The sequence below is a fragment of the Capricornis sumatraensis genome, chromosome 10, assembly GCF_032405125.1.
Source record: "Capricornis sumatraensis isolate serow.1 chromosome 10, serow.2, whole genome shotgun sequence".
Classification (NCBI taxonomy): domain Eukaryota; kingdom Metazoa; phylum Chordata; class Mammalia; order Artiodactyla; family Bovidae; genus Capricornis; species Capricornis sumatraensis.
The window spans coordinates 76,168,008-76,189,310 of NC_091078.1; the positions used below are offsets into that span (position 1 = coordinate 76,168,008).

Below are 21,303 nucleotides of genomic sequence, written 5' to 3' on the forward strand. Positions count from 1 at the left end.
GTATGTAACTCTTTTGTGGCCTAAAAGCAGCCATAGGTAATACAGAAGCTGATGAATGTGACTGTGTTCCAATAAAACTTTATTTATGGACACTGAAACTTACATTCCATGTTATTTTCATGTCAAAAAAATTTTTTTGATGTTATTCTCTCAACTGTTTAAATAAGTAAAAACCATTTTTATCTCATGGGCTGAACAAAAACAGGTAATGGATTGGATTTGGTCCCCGGACTAAAATTTGCTGACCCATGACTTAAAATGCAGCCATGAAATTAAAAGACACTTACTCCTTGGAAGGAAAGTTATGACCAACCTAGATAGCATATTCAAAAGCAGAGACATTACTTTGCCAACCACGGTCCGTCTAGTCAAGGCTATGGTTTTTCCTGTGGTCATGTATGGATGTGAGAGTTGGACTGTGAAGAAGGCTGAGTGCCAAAGAATTGATGCGTTTGAACTGTGGTGCTGGAGACGACTCTTGAGAGCCCCTTGGACTGCAAGGAGGTCCGACCAGTCCATTCTGAAGGAGATCAGCTGGGGGATTTCTTTGGAAGGAATGATGCTAAAGCTGAAAATCCAGTACTTTGGCCACCTCATGCGAAGAGTTGACTCATTGGAAAAGACTCTGATGCTGGGAGGGATTGAGGGCAGGAGGAGAAGGGGACGACAGAGGATGAGATGGCTGGATGGCATCACTGACTCGATGGACATGAGTCTGAGTGAACTCCAGGAGTTGGTGATGGACAGGGAGGATTGCCGTGCTGCGATTCATGGGGTCACAAACAGTCGGACACAACTGAGCGACTGAACTGAACTGACCTAAAATGCCACAATGCTTCATATTTTTTTAAGACTTCCATGTGTCAGTACTCATCTCAAGCCTCATGATCAAGTGTGTTATGTTAAAAAAAAAATAATTTTCTTCTACTGGCTTGCTTTTATGTATAGGCGCATCTTTACTCAAACCATATTTTAGGTAAACATATTGGTGTTTCTTAAAATATGGTAAACATGTTTTTTGAATGTTGGCTACCTTGATCAACATCCTAAACATAGTGTACCTCATAGGATGCCTCACCCCCAAATATAAGCACCTGCTATGAACTCGAGATGTAAATAGCTCAAAAGTGGCAAACATGCTTATGTAAAATGTAATTTGTAAATAACAGATGGCACTTATTTACTAGGAATGGGAGGCAGTGATGAGAATGAAGTCATCTGGAACCAAAAGAATGAAAAATATATCAAACCTGTCCAGGTCCCCAGTTAGGATGAAACTAACTAGCATGCTACCAAACTCCCAACCCAGCACCAGTCTGCCTGACTGTCTGTGCCCAGCGTAGGCTGTGGTCCCTGGCATGCTTACCACAAGGTGATTCCAACAGACTAAGGCCCCGATGGCAGCCAAGGAAGAGAGGGAGGCAGGGTATGTCTTCTGCTCCTGTTAGCTCTCAGGGGGATTGATTTTAGCTTTTGAAGAGCGATAAATAAAATTGTGTGCAGCTGGGCCGTAAGTGGCTGGCTTTATCAGTTGCCTCCATGCTGACATCTTCAACCTGTATCTTTACTGTAACCCACAAGCCTGGCCGTCAAGTACAGCACCACGTTATCCAAGGCCAGGCAATTGTCACATGTGTTCTAGAGAAGGTGTTGACTTAACCCAGCCCAGGAAACTGCCACCAAGAGAAAAAGGTCTCCAGAGATTGTATGATTGGAGAAGGAAATGGCAACCCACTCCAGTATTCTTGCCTGGAGAATCCCAGGGACGGGGCAGCCTGGTGGGCTGCCGTCTCTGGGGTCACACAGAGTCGGACACGACTGAAGCGACTTAGCAGCAGCAGCAGCAGCAGCAGCAGAGATTGTATGGGACCTTTTAAGTTACTTACACTAACAGTTGGTCTGCAACTTGAGTCACAGTTGATCCCAGTGTTTTACAAGTTCTTATTTATTCATATTCTCTCTCTCTCTCACACACACACAGTAGCTGTGTGTATCTTTATTTGGAAGCCAAAGAATCTACTTGTATCTTGAAACAATATGTCTTAAGAGACCTTTCTTCAGTCACGATTGAGATGCTATTATAAAAATGTAAAAAAATCCATCCTCATTTCTTAGCTGTGTTGGGACACATCTCTGAGGTTCAGGCAGTAGAATCTGAGATGAAAGACATGAATCTCCTTTTCATGATTTTGGTGCATGGAACAGGTAAAACTCACTATCACGTCAGCATGTGTGGGGAACAGATTGCATCCAGGTCTCCGACGCAGTTCCCAAATGGGATTCGACCTGTCGTTCCCATTTTTTTCTGACAGTGGCTATGACATAAGCATCTTAGACTCTCTACACACGGTAGATACTGGGGATCTGTGTGATAATGATGATAATGTCAAATACATAGTCTCATACACAAAGGATTTATTTTTCTTCTTTTTGGCGACTTAAAATCCAGATTACAGTGATTTAAATATCATGGCAATCTGAAAAGCAAATGCCCTTTAATGATTGATTTCATTGCACTTTATAAATTCTAATAAATTAGGCTTTCACATTCCGGCTGAGACCTCAGTTGACTTTTTTGAAGGGTGTGGAGTATTAGTGCTTTGCCCCACCTTTGTTCTCATACTGATGAGGAGGCCAGGGAATTATTATGGGATAATTCATAACAGTTCATATCAAGATAAATAATTCCTTGCAGTAGCGTTGTCTCTCCATCCCAGTATTTGAAGTTGTTTTACCTGTTTGTGTTCATTTTGAGGATGAAAACGGCTGTTTAGTTGCAGAGTCATGTCTGACTCTTTTGGGAACCCCATGGACTGTGGCCCCTCAGTCTCCATGGGATCTTACAGGCAAGAATACTGCAGTGGATTGCCATTTCCTTCTCCAGGGGATCTTCCCAATGGTGCCAGCGGTAAGGAACCCATCTGCCAGTACAGGAGATATAAGAAACGTGAGTTCATTCTGGGTTGGGAAGATCCCCTGGAGGAGGGCACAGCAACCCACTCCAGTATTGTTGCCAGGAGAATCCCATGGACAGAGGAGTCTGGTGGGCTGAAGCCCGTAGGGTCACAAAGTCAGACACGACTGCAGTGACTTAGCATGAATGCATGCATTACACTTTTTCATCATTTGTTCTCTCTTCAGTAGTTTGACTAAAATTTCTTTCATGTTCGTACAAGATCCTCAGTCTTTTCTGTTCCTGCGCTTCTATCTTTAATTCTCTTCTTTGCTGGAGCTTTTGTCTGAAATGCTGTGAAAAGGCTGGCGCTCTTTACGTGACTATGTAATTCGATATATCCCATGTTGGGTCTGAAAACTATGTTCTACACATAAATGACTTTTCCCTTCTTCCCAGCAGGAAAATTTCAAGGATTCCAGTAGCTAATTTTGAGATGTATAGAGCCAGCTCGGTAAACATTTGTTGAAAATTTAGCTTTGAGTCCTATGCTTTCTCTTGTTGAAGTGCATTTATGAGAACATGCTCATATCAGAATAGTTTCTTTGTGTGTATGAACTTTTTTTAAGGACACTTAATAGTATGCCTTTTGCTTAAATGAGAAGCTTATTGTATAGATTCCCTGAGAATTGAGTATTTGAAAATCAAATTCCTGCTGTCCAAGTATTTGATGAAACATGGAAAATTATTTTAACAATTGTTTGTGGCTCTGGAGTTGCCATCACTCTGATTTTCTTGGCTTGATCCCTTTTAGTCTTAGATGGACCTTACCTTTCTCCTCTTCCCCACCATATCTTTCTCCGCACATTCTTTCCACATTCATCTCCACACCTTCTGTCTGCCTTTCCAACTAGTAGCCAGACCCTTCTTTGCTTATCAGTCTACTACCCTGGGAACTCTGACAGTAGCAATTAAAATATATAACACTTCCCTTTCATACATGAAAAAGCAGTAAAACCTTCATGTGAAATAACTAAGGGGACATATATAGTAGGAGGAGGGGTTCTTGCTCCTGCAGGCACCTTGCAGTGGGGACTATTTTTCTTATATGATATAAATGAAATCTTCACTCTGCCCACTTGTACACCTACGCATGTACTGAGCGTCTCCAAGGAGACAAGGAAACCCGGAGTCCAGTGATGGTGAATCCTCCTCAGAGACAGCAGGCTGGAGTCTCAGGCAACTCTCCCAGGCGTCTTGGCTTCCAGATGCCCCTCTCAGACAGCCTCTCTTCCCGAGGCTCTTGCAGGCAGTCTTTCTCGAACATGTCTCTCCCTTCCCAGGCGCAGTAGCACGTCCACTCCATCCGAAGGGCTGGTCGTGGTGAGTTCACTAGACGGAAGGCTGCTGAAGGGACAGTAAGGGTGGGTGCAGTAGGGAGCTGGGACAGGAGGGGTCCGTCTCTCCCAGGATCTTTTCTTTGTCACCCGCTGATTTATCTGTGCTTCCATTTCATTGCCTCCCTTTGCACCTCTTAGACACAAAGGCACTGTACAACCTTCCATAGCATCTCAAAAATATTTTTTGTGACCACACTACAGTCATAAGCTCAGTGTAGTGAGATTGTCCTTTGAGGAGAAGTAGTCCTCTTGCTGATTAAACATTTTTAGTAATCTTTTCGTGAGCATATACCCCTGACCACTTGCATTGCCCTTCCCCTGAGTTGACTGCATGGGAACTCCCACGCCATCTTGCCTTCCCCCACTGCACCCCGTGTCTCTCTAACTTTTCTTGGGACTGTAGACACTGTTTCCTTATGTAAATGACATCTGTTCCTCTTTGAAAAAGATACTGCCATCATAAGCCCATTTTTCACACTTTCTAAGATTATAGTGTCAGATCTTTTTGATACGTGGACCACATCTTTGTTTGAGTCTTCCAGGCACAAATAATGGTCGTGTAGAAACGATTATTGATGTGATCCCCAGTGAATCTTGTCCTGTCTCTAAACTCCAAGCGCATCATTTCACAGACCTTCTCGACATCTTGTCCGAGTGCGCCTTCTTGGTTCTCAGCTGAGTTGATTTTGGATAGCCTAACTTGCCATGTGATTTTCTAGCGAAAGGTCTGCAAACTTCTGGTTTCTGTTGCCAGCCCTAATGTCCTCTTTGGAAAGGTGGAGCTAGATGTTATTCCTAATAAATCCTTTGTCAGTGAATGACCTCACAAAGGTTTATTGGTGATGTATTTTTATTTTTTTATTTGAGCTTTTTTTTTAATAGTATCTTTTTTTTTTTTAGTTTTTGGCTACACAGCATGTGGGATCTTAGTTTCTTGTGCAGGGATCCAGCCCACGCCCCTTACAGTGGAAGCATGGAGTCTTAATCACTGGATCACCAGAGAAGTCCCTTTATTTGAACTTGAGGAAAGATTGCTCAGTCATGTATTCTGCCCTTTGGAGGAATCTCCTTTTCTCCCCCTGGCATCAACTCCAATTGCTAGCACCTCCCCAGTTTCTACCTCTAAGTAAAAACTAGCCCATGGTATACACTCAAAAGACCCATTTGTTTTCAGCACAGTTTTGCTCACAGGTGTATAAGGTACCTTTTGAGCTGACTGAGAGGTCAGACTGACTAAGTTTGTTGCTTACATAGTCCATCAAGATCACTTCATTTTGATATTCCTTCACAAATATCTTTATCTGCAGGGTGGTCCACCACTTACTTAGCTTCTCCTTTTTATTTGGACTCAGATGAGGTGAAAGTGTTACTTTCAACTCGAGTTCCCAAGCTCCCTCAAGAAGAATTGGAGAAGGATGAAGGTACCTTTGAAAAGAGCCCATTAGTATCTGAAATTCCTGACTTTGCCCTACTCCTTTGTGGCCTCTTTCTGCCCTCTTTCCTCCACGTCCTAAGCATTAATACTCCACATTGCATGTCAGATTTATGGTATTCATCCAATGTCTGCGCAGATGGATTGCTATGCCCGAGGAATTGCGGATAAAATTGGCAACCTCCAAGAGAATGTATCCAAATTCTGGAAAGTTGTCCAACTTAGACTGATGGGAAGTTTGATTTGCTGTTTTATTTGCCCGGAAATGGAAAAGTCAAGATCTCATCCTCATGTGTCCTTCCTGGAATCCTTTTTTGTGAAGGAGACCCTGAACCTGTGTAATAACATGAATGTTTTCCTTTTATTTTTCCTTCCAGGCGCTTCAAGTGGCAAGACAGCTTCTTCTCCAGCAGCAACAGCAGCAGCAAGTTAGTGGGTTAAAGTCTCCCAAGAGGAATGACAAACAGCCAGCCCTTCAGGTAAGTAACAAGTCTTTTTTTTTTTTTTTTTTTTAAGTTGATGTTATACACTTTGGGATAGCTGGTAAACCATTCAGAAGTGGATTGTGTTGAGAATTGCAAATCATGTAAGGAAATCTTCTGCAAAGGAAAAGTGCATTTTCTTTTTGTTTGTTTAACAGTAGTACATGACACTTTGGGAAGAAAAATGTCTGTTCAACCAACAGTTCTGTTGTTGGGAGTAAGAAAATCTAATGAGACAATTTAATAGATGGCTGAGAAGTTGTTGGCATGGGTGGCTTGTTAGGCTGTGTGGCTTACCAATGGGGAAAAGTTCCTAGTACTCACATATGTCACTCATTCTCTCGTGATCTGTCTAGAATTGGGACACACACACACGTTATTTCAGTGCAGTGGTTTTCAACCGGAGTGGTTTTACCCCTCAAAGGACAGTGGGCAGTGTCTAGAGACATTTTCGGCTATCACATCTTGGGGGGAATGGGTGCTGCTGGCATCTAGTAGGGAGAGGCTGAGAATACTGCTAAACCTCCTGCAATGTACAGGACAGCCTCCCACAAGAGAAAACTAGTCAGTCTAAAATGTTAATATTTTCAAGAACTTATTTGGCTTGAGGAAGATAGAGTATTTTCAATACACCTAATAACGAGTGTAATACATCCTCTATTCTTCAGTGGATGTTTCTCAGATATTTCTAAATTATTAATAAAAATCAGCAAGCAGTCTGTATGTAAAGACTAGCAGCTTCTCATTTCAGAAGCTTTAAGGGCAGGAGTTAGCAAGAGTGGAAGGAGTGAGTTCACAAATAATCTACTTTCAATCTTTGACTTGAAGCAGAAAATGGTCATAGACATTTCAGAGAAACTAAACTCGGAGTATCTGTGCTCACATGCAGGACAGGGAAGGCACTTTTACTCAGAGCTAAGAGTGGGCAGCCCCCTAACTGGAAAGCAATTTTGAGTTTCCCACACTGAACATTCTAGAAAAGAATTTATAAGTGGGAGCTGGTGGGTATAACTTGATGCTGATTAAGATGACCACAAGGTCAACCCAGAATCTAGCTTGGGTTGACTTTTTTCACATCAGGGAGAACCAGTGTACCAGTCCCTAAATTATCCTACAAAGATCAAACTGATCTTGGACCACACGTTCTAGTTCTTGTACATCTGCCTGTAAATTGTCACTGTCTAGGGCACATTCAGCATGGTGTAGAGGCACTTTCTTGGCACAGTTGAATCACAGTGTGCATTGATTCCTAACACTTCTAAAAGCAGTGGTTTGGAGAACCACCGCCAACCCATATGCCTTTTCATGAGTATGAATGCCGGGGACATTTTTAATGAGGTCCAGTGCCACTGAGGTCCCATGTCAGGTGCTATAAGCAGTGCTTTGTTGTGCCGATGTCTTAAGAACAGCTCTGGAGGATGAAATATGACTGTGTTGACCTTTCAGCTGTGAGCTTATTTGTCAGGATTCAAATAAGTTGAAAGGATCAAACTGAACAGTTTCCGTAGTCAGACTGGGAATTGTGTTTCAGAGGTCAGCAGTGGAGGCCACATTGCAGATTCCAGAACATAGCCAATTGTTGGTACATATTAAAGTACTGGGGCATCTCCTGCAGACAGAGACACAATTAAAATTCTAATTTATTAATGTATACAGGGAGCTAGCCCAGCCTGTCACTCAGTGATTCAAATGACTGTCCATTCTTTCTGCCTCCCCCTCAGAGCTCTCACAGCCTTAAAAATACTATGACTTCTTTGGAATTTATCAGACCTCGGATGCATTGGGAAAATAACAATATATTATTGTTGGGGGTGGCCACAAAATTTTACAGGTAGTAGTGTTTTGGTTGGGGATCATTTTAAAAAGGACACACAGAATGGTCTAATGAACTGCTCTTCAATGTTGAGTTGTATTTTTTTAGACCAGGCTTATTTTCTACTTACTTTTTTAATTATATAAGGCCTGTTTAGATAAGCAAAGGGCAAGGTGAATGAAGTTCCTTTAGGGCTAAGTATATGAAGTCAAGTTTCAGGGGATTTCCTTTGGAGGGCGTTTTCCCCTTCTTGCCTGTTACAAGGTTTTTAGCCACCAGAAGAGTATGACACAGGGAGCTTTGTTTTTCTTGGCGAACGACAGTATCAAAACCAGCCTAACACATTCTGCTGAGCACTTCAGTCTGTAGGAAAAGCGCGGGGCAAGGAGGCCATGTTGGATGCTGAATTAGCTAAAGACGGTGTTTTGAGTCCTTTCCTGCCCTTTCAGTGGAAGAATTGACAAGCAAAGAATTTAGACCAATTTTAAGAGTTGATTCAGGGGGGAGCGGTTGGCCTGTGTGTGTGTGTACACACCTGTGCACAATAGTCTGTGTCTCCTCAGCTGCCTGGTAGGGTCATGCAGATTCACGTAGTTTTATTCGATTGCCTGGCCTTCCACAAACAGGAAACATTTTTACTAACCAAGGCCACGTGGCATGTTACCTTGCTGTAAAAATACGTATGTAGACTTGGTGATTCATGGAAGGAATAACTTTCACATTTAAATATGTCTTGCCGAGCCATGTCCTTGCTGGGGCGTCTCAGCCGGAGTGGCTCTGACATGAAAGGGGAGTCCTGCAGCAGACCCTAACGGTGCCCCTCTCTGATCTCGTCACCCTTCCTACCTAGACCTATTTTAGTGAATTTCACATCTTCCGCACAGAGGAAGGCTTGACAGGGAAGGAGGATTTGATCTGCTGATAGCTTGAGGAAAAAAAAGAGAGAAACCCAAATCCCCAAATATACTGTGACTCATATTTTAAGCAAATCTCACACTTCCCTGCTTTAGGTTTGGCAGCGCTCTCCAGCTTCACAGGCTGATGATACAAACAAAAGAAAATGGAAAGTTAAGAGGAGGTTATAAGTGGTTACTCGACAGAGATCACAAAATGTAGTCAAACATCATTGATTTGGACTAATTTCAGCAAAATGAGTGAGAGTAAATAAGCGAGACATGACACTCTTTGCAGATACACGTCCTGAGCTAAATCTGAGCTGGTCGTGTTCTTGGGTGACATTGTAGTTTATCATGAAGGCATGAATCGGGTACAGATACTGCTTCTGAAGTTCTGGAAAAATATTCTACTTAGGAACCTAAATAGCTCCTTATTTGGTCTATTAATTTGCTTTGCAAATTTTTTTATGAATGGTATGAGTGAGAATTGGAAATTGTCCCCATCGTAAATTCAGCCTCAGAAGGATTTGAATTAATTAAATGCAACTCAGCGAATGTTAGTGAAACAGCTACAACTTGTGGGACATCAGGCTGGTGATCAGAGATGCAGACCCGTCTAGGAGACAGACCCTGCCTGCAGGATGCTTTTGAGCTGTGAAAGAATTAACCAGGTTTTGCCGCAAGAAGAAAATTGTGTGTGAGTAAAAATAGAAGGCTTGCTTTTATAAATATTTATCTACTTCTGAAGATTGCTAAAACAAGTGCAATAAATGCTTAACAGTGCAGGTGTGCTCATAACCTCGAAAATGTGTAATTTCACTGGCTGAAGATTAATTTGTGAGTAGTTGAGCAATTTCATTGATCACATTTTGGAACTTTGACCACCGTTTCTGGGTAGTAATTCATTTGGGCTCTTTAAGCATTTTAATTGTTGGCACGAGGACATAAACTGGACGGAAATCAAATGACACATTTTCTCCTAAGAAAGGAAAAGTACATGTGCATTCTGGCAGCATTCACATTGAGAAAGAAAGTAAACCTTGTGTGTTGCTTCCCGTGGAGAGCTGACCACAGTTTCAGGCCATGTATGAAGAACTTGAACTTGAAACTGGTCGTCCGACACTTTTCTCTCTCGCCCATCCCCTCCTTCCAAGTTTATCTCATATGCAGGCCCTTCATGCAGGGGGCTATTTCACTGGAAGGAGAGTTGGTGGAATCAACTGGAAGGTCAGCCTTTTCATCCCTTTGGAAGCTCAGGGTTATAATGAGAACTCTGGCTTTTAAGTGGAGGAGGTTAAAATGCAAGATTCAGCAGGTGTTTTTGTAGCATTTTTATTTGCAGTTATATAAAACATGCTTTAGGCAGCATTTTGCTTGGCATTAATGTCACATATAATCTTAGTACCTCGTATCATTTCCACGTTATTCACTGAGGAATAAATTGGTAAGAGGAAACCCTTAAAGGAAACTATGATTTTATGTGGTAGATAGTGAAATGGAGTGGTTTTAAAATACTGACCCTTAAAAAGTATCCCTATGCAGTGAATTAGTAAAGCATGTAATTCAGGAGAGGGAGGCAGATTTTTTTTTAAATGTCTGGAGTTTTTACTGTCTAGAATTGGTATCCCTGGCAGGAGATTGACAGGAAGTGTTGAAATTTTGGTACCTTTTAAGATTTTGTTGTTACCACATGACTTTGAAGAATCCTCAAACACCCAAAAATATGTTGTGATAAGAAACAATAAAATAGAAAAGATGTTTTTAAAAAGTTATTGATTCTTTCAAATTTTGTACACCTTTGAAAATATGATAGAAACAGGGCCCTTTTCTAGAAAAATGCACATGCACACAGAATTTTGCATCATTCCAAAGGTTTCATAAAGTTCACAAAGTCCATCTGTTTGCCAAGGTTCAGTTATCTTGCTGGAAAAAAAAATTATTATTTTTTTTCCAAAATAGTGTTTTGTCCTTGGCACCAAACCTCGTGTGAGTTGTGTTATAATGAGTTCCCTCATTTTTGCTGTTTCAACTTCAGCTGTATATAAGGTGACCCTCTGTCTGTCCAGAACTGCCCTAGTCTGTGCCAGTTGACTGAGTGGATTTGTTAATAACTCTGACTCTTAAAAGTATCCCAGTTTGTACACTGAATTATATGGTACTTGCTTACACGTATCTGAATGTTAAGATGCAAGTGTCATGCTAATATCTGAAGTGTAAGTGTGTCTGGGTCAACACATGCGTATGTTCCCATGTAAAAGATAATTAAGGTTTATGAACTAGCTCCACAGCTACTTTGTAGCGTAGGGAGTATCATGAAACCGTTCTGTGGAGGAGAAAAAGTGGAACTTCAGCGAGGTTAAGTGACTTGCTGTAGAGCACACAGACAATGACAGTGCCAGGCTAAGAAGCCAGGTGTCTTAAGACTATAGGCAACCAGTATGTTACCTAGAAGTTAATTATTCCTTCTCCTTCAGTGTATATTTACTCAGCATCTACTGAGTGCTCTGTTTTCCATCAATAAACAAATTTATTATATTTTTCATATCGTAAGCAAAAATAAAACTGAACCAACAAAAACTAATTCCCACTGTAAATATGTAGATTTCAATTAAGAGACTAAGACTTGCATAATTATCCTAATTGTCGTTCTGTGGACGTGTATGCACGCACACACTTGTGTAGATATCACAGCAGTGAACAACAGCAGAGAAAAAAGTTATTTCTTATTCTCCAGGCTGAAGTGCCCTAAGAGCTTCCATGTGCTGGAACATGGAAATGGTATGTTATAATCATTGTTGGGGCGAGGAGGTGGGAAGGAACATAGGGGAAGAAAAACATACTTGACTGGTCAAAAATGTGTAAATTGCTGACAAAATGACACATGTAATTAAGAGTGCTCCTACCATTTTACCTTGTGGTTTACACCTCTAGTGTTGAAAAAGAGAGCGACTCCCACCTCGCTAATTACCATTATCACTGAAATGCTAGGGTTGGAGTCATTAGTTCCATGTGCATTTAATTAGAGGAAGGCTGAAATTGGATTTAACTTATTACTTTTTCATGGATCACTTTCTTGTCATCACTTCAAATTGGATTGCAGCCCCAGGTAACTAATTATGAGAGCCACAGGATCAAGAGTAAAAAAAAAAAAAAAAAAGGTAATTAGGAATAACACTGTTGGACCCTTGCTGGTCGTCCACTTGTGCTTTGGGAAAAGGGAGGGAGAGGGGGGAAAAAAAAAAACCAGTCCGAGCTGTGTTTTGCAGTATTACAGATTAGGGAGTTAGAGGTATGGATGATTGCTGAGCATCATGGGAGTCTGTCACCACCCATAGTGGTTTCTGTGATATACAACTGAGTTGAAGATGTCAAGTCAACATGGTTCCACAGTCAGCTCCCTAATACCTAGATTAAACTTGTAAAAGCAACAGATTGCTTGTAGGTATGAGGCATCTCAACAACTGTGTCGTCTGCGGCCTTCCATATATGATTACAACAAAGCTGTCAAGATGCCTCTGAGCCAAATACAGAATATTTTAAGTACAGGGAGTTAGAATTTAATGAACATATTAATGTTCCAGCAGCATCATTCATATCTGACAGGAAGACGTATCAGTCAGCAAAGCAGTAAGGTTTAGGGTTTGTGTATCGGGAATTTTTGTCAAAGTTTCCAGCCAACCATTTACTTAACTTTCTTGTTTGTTCCCCAGTCCCCGCCCCCCGCCCCACCCCAATGTTGTGGATAGGCTTGCTGACGTTCTGTTTCTCCTTCCGCCCCCATCGAAAATAGTTAAAACAAATGATATTGTTTCCATGTGCAGAGCAGAATTCAGAACTGCAGGCAATCAATTTTATTGACATCGTCTGAAAAAAATGTTGATGACAGTTGGAGGATGTGAAAGGATTGGATTTTTAAAGTTACTGGTACTAACCGTGGCAAAAAAAAAAAAAAAAAAATTGAAATGTAATCTTAATTTTTAAAAAAAAGGCCTGTGAGGTAAACTCTCCTAAGAAGGGCATCTTCGTTTGTAGACTGTGATGGGCTGGTGAGAAATCTTGATATCAAGCCTGATGGTTGCCATGATGCGGGGAAGAAAACTTACCAGAGAAGTGAATCACCAAGCAAAGATGGCTCGAGTTTCCTTAAGTTGTTTAAAATTGGTTTTAATGTTCTGTTAATGTAAGCAAATAATCATGATTCAGTCTTGGGTGACTTTCAAGCCTGGGTAAGTGAGGCTGGCTCATTATTTTCCAAGGAGCCTAGGGAAGTGTAGACCGTGATGTGCCCACCCAGCAGAGGCCAGACCATGAATATTCCCGAAGTGAGAAAATTCTCTTCCTGGAATTATGAGTCCTTTTCCTGTGTGAACCTTCTAAGCAAAATCTCAAGAACCAAAATAGTAATCATCAAGTCTAATGCAGAAAATTAAACCCTTTTTTTTTTTTTTGGAACATCTTAAGTTGATTTAGAAATTTTGTACACAATATTCGTCTGTGGTTGAAAGGGGCCATACTGAGGTCAAGTGATGTAGTGTTTTCCATTTTTCCATATGAGCCTCACAGTGTGTGATAAAAGCAAACTCCTTTATTTTGTAAGTCTGCAGGAATTTCTGATGAAGTGCAGAGGTCACGTTCCCTGTCAATTTGAGTAGCCAGCATTTTTTAACTACTGTTTTTTCTTCCTTTTTTGTGTGTGTCTTTTCTTCCCTGCCCCCACCTCACCAGAAACCATGACACTTTTCTGACACATGAACAGTGAAGTCCTCCAATCTGAAACTCATTAGCACACAGCATTGGACCCTGTCCAGTGGTTAGAAAATTTCCTGAAGCCTAGAATAACAGCATTTGGTGCAAGCACCATGGACCAGAAGTGACAATGGGGGTAGTCGAGCTCCCCTGGCGCCCTGCCCAGTCAGGAAAGCCAGCTGACCATGCAACCCAGGGAGACAGAGGTCGTGCACAAGGGATGGGCCAGAAAAGTCTGGTCCTTAGAGAAATACGCTTCTGAAATCATAAGGCAATATCTTTTTTCCCCTATGCTTATTATTTCAATTGAGTTGGAGGTATTTATCAGCATTCGCTGTAGGAACATAAAAGCAAGCAATTAGAGAAGTGGGATGAAAACCAGTTTCTACAGGATAATATTTTATACTTCTGTAACTGTTGGGTATTACACAATCTTTGGGTTTCATTCATTCATTCATTTATTCAAACTTTGGTTCTTGAACCTCATTATCCAGATAACGGGACCTAGAGGAAAGTCTTGCCCTAACATTAGAAAAATTATGCAATTCACCGTGGTTCAGAGTAATTGAAGCCAGGTTTTCAAACAGGAAACTGAGTCCCAGAAATACAGCAGTAATAATATTTTTTTAAAAAACAAAACTTAGATTGTATTTCTCAAGAGCCACCTACTAAACAATGACCGGATGAGGGTAGATTCTATGATTATTCCCATTTTACAGACGAACAGAGTAGGACAGAGAGAAATGAACTTGCCCGGGGCCAACAGTTGACAGTGGCAGAGCTGGGATACTAGTTCAAACAGCCTACCTCCAGATTCTGCTTCTATCCATGTCATTCTCGCTTCTCTCCCTGGAGGAAAGCCTCGGCCTCACAAGCAGAGACAATGAATGGAATGAAATCAGAGTTGCTGATGCTTGTCACTAACCACTAGACCACACCGTCTCCTAATTTGGACATATGTTTATGGGCATATTTGAAAAATAGTGCTTGTAATTGAAATATGCACTTTCTAAAGGGAAATGACGCTTGGGAAAGAGAAGAAAGACGGGTATTACTCAAAGCCTGCAGACAACTCTGCAAGTAATTGTCTAAAGGCAGCCGTTGAAATTGAGAAGCAGTTTGGAAAATGTACAGTTTGGGAAATTTGTGTACCGATGTAATTACGGTAGTTGTGAGTTGATGTCATGCCTAGTAACTGTTTTTGTATTGCTTGGGCCTTTGTTACTGAGCTGTGATATCATGAGCAAACTATTATAAACATAGCATGGATATAGCATGCTTGTGTAACAAAAGATCGGGAACTTTTATTAAGTTTGTTTTCCTTGTCATATTGTAAAAATTTATTATGTGTACTGTGTATATTAGAAACAGATTTGGGTAATTCTGTCTAAATGAAGTCATCCTGGCTATTTCCAGACTGTCTGTTTTTGGTTGTGAATAATTTTCATACATCAGATGGTTGTCATATTTAGTCGCTCTCAAAATTTTAAAGAGAACATATCCCATTTTGAACTTTGGGTGGACTTGAGCTGCCTTGCCATTGGAATTGTTTGAGTTAGAAATTATTGCCCAGTAAATTACAGAGGCTGAATACTCGTCATTTCTAAAGGGTCTAGGGCTGCTGACTTCTATTCATAACTTTTCCCCCTTCATCAAAAGAACAGATTTTTAACTACTTAAGTAGTAGAACTTAAAGCTGCCAGGACACAATGGGGCAAGGCCTGCCAGCCCTTGTCCTTTTACGTTACATCGCATTGAGGAAATTCGGTAAACATTCAAACAGACAGAGCCTAGCATTTATCGGTGTTCATGGTAAAACGTGGATTTTTAAACGGGTAACTCAAAAACTGTGGATGACTCAAACCTTCCTAGCTGTTCTCCTCTAGTGCCTTCTTTTGCTACCAAGCTTTTAGAACCTGAATATTCTGTCTGCTGTTTCCAACTTTTTTTTTTTTCAGTCACTTTCCTTCCTAACCTCCCCCATATCTGGCTTTTCTGCTCATTGTCTTGAATGTGGTTGTCACCAAACGCAGGGGCCGTGTTTCCATCCTTACCTCAGCTTGTCTGACTTAGTAACCTGTGGTCCTCTGGCTGACTCTTGTTCCTGGAAATTGCCTTCCAAACCTCTTTAGTTCAGCGCCCCCTGGTCCCCATCCCATCTTCTTTTTGTCTGCGCTTCTCTTCTGGAACCCAAGTTCATTCCTTTCCCGAAGCTCAGTTCCTTGGACGGTCTCCAGTAGTGCCTCTGTCTGTCTGCTTATTCTTGTACCTCTGGACACATGGCTCCATGCCTGTTTGTACCCCTCTCAGCTGCCTGTCCATGGCTCGCTCTCAGCTCACCCTCACAGCCATTTAAGTCACCTCTAATCCGACTGATCATTTTTGTTGCCAGGCCCTATTAGTCAGACTCATGCGTCATCATCGACCTAATAATTTCCCTCATCCCCACCACGTTATCAGAGCTGCCATTTTTCCTTCCACTTGGCATATGGTGTCCGTTCCTTTCTCTGCGTTTCCCCTGCTGCTACTTCGTTCCAGAGTTCAGACCTTCAGGAAGGATATGCTTATTAGCTCTTGGCAAAAACCAGTCATTTGTCCTACCCCACACCCTCAGAGCATCTTCTGGTCTTGGTGAGGCTCTCTTAGCCTGCCTGCTGCTTCCAGCTTTTCCCGCAGTGCCGTGTTATTCTGCTCCTCAAGAGCTTTCAGTGATCCACTCCTAACTTTCAGACAGTCCACACGCCTCACCTTCTGGTTTCTTAGTTTTCTAGCCTGGGATTAAATCAGATGACCTGAGGAGGAGGTTGGACTCCTCTTACTGGAGCGGGTGGGGGGTCGGTTCAGAGCCACGGTTCCTTCTGTTAGGAGACGGTCATAAGCGCAGTCCATCTGATAGTGTTTCCTCCAAATCCAGGATTCCAAATAGGGCTTGTTCCAACCCCTGCCATTTAGGCAGAAGGCCCTAGTGATTAAATTGTGTTTAAGTCCAAGAGAATTATCTCTCTGCTTTCTTCAGAAGGAAATTAACAGCTATTTGATATGCCAGGTTTTCCCATATCTAAATTCTCTCCATGTCGCCCCATGATTCTTTGTCATTGATATCTGTTGCTGTGGCCTAGTGGGTTGCTTCCCATCTTCTCTCAATGAAGGATCCGCAGTCAGTTACTCCCTTGTCTGCACACCGAGGAGCTGCTCCATCAAACCTAATGAAGCTGTCTTTAATAAGACATTGGTGAAATTATATCTGGTTTGTTCTTTATTTGATAGTGTAATGGAACTGTTATTTATTCTAGAAATAAAATTAAGAGTTCAAACCACATAGAACAGACAGAGCTCAGAGGTTTTGTTTCATGTAGATCTGAAGTGGCTCTGCCTAGAATGCTGTTTCAGAGATTCTTAAACCACATTGGCCTTTGTAGGATCACTGGGATTGATTAGCCATGTCTGCCATGGGCACTGGAGTTGGGAAGAGTGGTATGTGTTCCTTTTACCTGCCAAGGCTCGCTTATCGACATAGTCTGTGCTGATCACATAGCAGAGTAGAGAAAGACCTGGGATTACTTGTTTCTGCAACATCTAATAGATGCTGGGGCAACTACTGAAATATTATCTAAAATTAAATATGCTCTTTGTGTTTTCCTCATATCCTTGTCTGAGTTGGCACAAACTGTGTTCTTATCCTGAACCTCTACTTCTTTGTGGTCAAAAATGAACTGTGATTTCTCTTGAAAGACACAGGATCTTGAACACTGGGTCATCATATCAGCTCAGCTGGGTGGTTGAGAGTTACAGAGATTTGTGTTTCAGAATATGGTGAGAGGAGGCACAGAATGATTAATAGTATGATCTCTGGTGTCAGGCTCCCAGGCTGAAGCCCTAGCACTACCCTTACTGCTGTGTGGCCTTGGAAAAGTAGCTTAACCTCTCTGTATTTCCGTTTTCTCATCTAGAGAATGTGACTGATTACCTCACCTACCTGAAGGCAGTTGTGGAGATTAAATGATTAATGCATGAAAAGTGCTTGCACAGTGCTTGGGACATAGTAAATTCTCAGAAAAGTTAGCTCTTCTCATAATTATATAAACTCCTTTAAAAGGGAAAATGAATACCTGTTAAACTTCAAATTATATTTGAATTCAGTTAAAATAATCCCTTTTCAGATATACATTTTAGCAGTGCAACAGAGGCTATCCTTTGGCTGGTAGTCGGTTGTGGTTAACCAGACACGACGGGAAGACATCAGACTTCCCATCTGTAACATGGGGATGACCACATGCCTGACCTGTGGAGTTATGAAGATTAGTTGAGTTACTACATTATAAACGGCCTAACAGTACAGAAAGTGAAAGTGAAGTCGTGTCCGACTCTTTGCGACCCAGTGGACTGTAGCCTACCACGCTCCTCCATCCATGGGATTCTCCAGGCAAAAATATTGGAGTGGGTTGCCATTTTCTTCTCCAGGAAAATAATACAGAGTACACAACAAATACTCAAATATTAGCTATTCTCCTCTGCTACTATTGTTATCGTTATTTCTTGACGGAGCATTGTTTTTCTAAATGTATCCACTTTGGCATAAGTGAGAGTCACGCTGTTCTGAAAATCCTGTCCTGGTCTCTCTTACCCTAGTTTTCCCAGAATTGTATGTGAATTCATGCTCTTTTGTCTTAACAGCCAAGGAGGCAGTGCCTAGTCTTGTATCTTGAAGCTGTGGCATTCTGCACACTGCCTGGCACAAAATAGGCAATTCATAGATATTTCTTCCCTCTGAGTTAGTGAATGGGTGAGTGATGAGTTAATAAATGAGTGAAACATCTAAGCCAAGAAGAAAGGAAAATTGATACTGCTTTAGTTGAGCAGGTTGCAGACTGGTCTCAAGTTCATAAACCTCCAGGAACATTTCAAGACCATAAACACAGCATTTAAAAGAAACCAATGTCAGTTATGCCTAAATCTTCCATTGGGTTGATGAAATGAATCTTGCCAAGTAAGGAGTGAAAATCACAAAACTCCTGCAGTGCTGTTTGACTGCCCTTAATGCTCTGTGCTCACCTCTGTACGCTTACTAATCTGTTTAAGGTATAATATTAATGGCATAGAACTTTAATTCCTAAATATAGAAAATTAAAGGAGACTAAAGGCAAAACACAGAAATGTATTTGGTATCAAGATGAAGTTCAATGAAGCATAGCGAAGATGGAATCAATTATGTAATAAACGTGGAGGGATGATGGAAAATATACCTAAATCTCTCATTTTGAAAGGAATTGGTTTACTTGATTATTTGCAACAGTATCACACTCAGGAAAATCTAAGACAAATGAAAGCAAAACAGAATTTAATTGAGCTATTATTTTGCAGACTTTGGCTTGGTTTCAGACAGTCTAATCAAATTGTGCTTTGCTCAAATAACTAATGTTAAATGCAGCCTACCAACAGATGTTTAAAAAGAGTCTAATTGGAAAATCTACATCCTGGATTTAGTCTGTCTCATTGGAAAAAAAATAGCTTCAAATTTATATTTTGGGGGGATGACACCTATATGACAGGCATTTCTAGAAAATATAAAGTTTTCTTCAAGGTTGCCTGGTACTTGGGTGGAATTATCTTGAATAGTCAAAGGTGGCATTCTGGAAATTGAAGTTCTTGGAAATTCTCCAGCTCTGTGCCATACAGCGTTGTGCGGAGAAATCTCCTTTATCACATTACATCACCAGCGTCCTGTTACAGTCCCTGGATCGTGTCGGGCTCGTGTACTGTAATTTATAATGAACCCTTGCAAGTCATGCAAGGCACATGCTGATTGATGACATTTAAAGGTGCTGTCAAGGTGGCTAGGTAATGAAGCTGACCTTCCTGCATTGTTGTCTCAGTTTCACGTTGGTGTATAGAAACTATTTCACCTGCCATATTTGCTTGGAACTGTTCATGAAATCTACAAAAAAGAACTTGGCCTAATAGTTAACTCTTTTCTTCCTTTAGACCAGGGGTCAGCCATTTCTTCTATATAGGATCAGATGGTGAATGTTTTTGGTTCTTTGGCTCATTTTTTTCTCTGTGGCAATGTTTACTCTGCTCTTGTCATGCAAAGGCACCACGGTATGTGTAATTATCTGTTAAAATAATCCCCTACATGTGAACAAGTTTGTTCCAAGTGCACGTTGTAAGTCCCATTTATTCATAAGTCCAACAAAGTTGGCCTATGTACTCAACTAACACAATAGGCTATATAGTACCGTGCAGCAATAGGTTTATGTTACTTTTCACACAAATATTATGTTGGTGCAAAAGTAATTACGGTTTCAGACTCTGAATTTTAAATCGTCAGTAACTAGGCTCAAACACATATTTATTAATCAAAATCAGAATAATTACAATCAACACAATTTTTCCAGTGGGAAATAAGTTTACTCCTGTGGCTTAAAAATCCATGCTTTGAGATGCAACAAACTCTTGGAAAGCATTTTCTCCATCCTGCTGGTTGTGGAAGCATTATCCCTGCAAAAAGTTGTCGAGATGCTTGAAGAAGTGGTAGTCAGCTGGCAAGAGGTCAGGGCATTATGGCCGATGATTATGGCAAAACTTTGTAGCCGAATTCATTCAACTTTTGAAGCACCAGTTGTGTGACATGCAGTCAGGCGTTGTTGTGGAAAAGAATTGGGCCCTGTCTATTGAGCAGTTCTGATTGCAGGTGTTGCAGTTTTCAGTTCATCTCTTGATTTGCTGAGCATACTCCTCGGGTGTAATGGTTTTGCTAGGATTCAGAAAGCTGTAGTGAATCAGATCAGACCAGCAGCAGACCACCAAACAATGGCCATGACGTGGGTGTGGGTGTGTGTGTGTGTGCGTGTGCGTGCGTGCGTGCATGCGTGCAAGTTTGGCTTTGGGAAATGCCTTGGAACCTCTTCTCTGTCCAACCACTGAGCTGGAGGTTGTATAAGATTCACTTTGCATTGCATGTTACAGTCTGATTGAGAAATGGTTCATTGTTGTTGCATAGAATAAAAGAAGACAACACTTCAAAATGGTGATTTTTTTGGATTTGCAGTCAGCTCATGAGGCATCCACTTACTGAGCTTTTTCACCTTCCCAGTTTAGATGCCAAATGACTATAGAGTGGTTGACGCTGAGTTCTTGAGTAATTTCCGGTGTAGTTGTAAGAGTATCAGCTTCCATGATCCTCTCATTTATTCATTGTCAACTTCCTATGGCCAATCGCTGCCATCTTCAAGGCTCTCATCTCCTTTGCAAAACTTCTTGAACCACCCCTGCACTGTATGTTCACTAGCAGTTCCTGGGCCAAATGCATTGTTGATGTTACAAGTTGTCTCCACTGCTTTGTGACCCATTTTGAACTTAAATAAGAAAATCACTTCAATTTGCCTTTTGTCTAACATTATTTCCCTAGTCTAAAATATGTATAAAATAGTAATACTTCATTAGCAAAAAACTTAAAGCAATAAATGCACATCAAAATGATGTATAACATAACATTTATTTAAGAATGTATTCCAGTGTCAAATGGCAAAGTTCAACAGTGCAAAACTGAAATTATTTTTGCACCAACCTAATACATAAAAACCAGAGAAGGCAATGGCAACCCACTCCAGTACTCTTGCCTGGAAAATCCCATGAATGGAG

The 21,303-nt window shown here is 41.2% G+C and overlaps 1 protein-coding gene across 7 annotated transcripts in view; it reads left to right on the forward strand.

The window, feature by feature from the left end:
* Positions 1-21,303, forward strand: part of FOXP1 (forkhead box P1) — a 236,469-nt gene that overhangs the window by 80,647 nt on the left and 134,519 nt on the right. For 6 of the 7 annotated variants that reach the window (XM_068983065.1, XM_068983063.1, XM_068983069.1 and 3 more), the window contains one exon: positions 6,103-6,204. In XM_068983065.1, coding sequence (XP_068839166.1) covers positions 6,103-6,204 — 102 coding nt within the window. Of the gene's footprint in view, positions 1-1,832; positions 1,862-6,102; positions 6,205-21,303 lie in introns of all 7 variants that reach the window. The other variant, XM_068983064.1, reaches the window with a different exon arrangement.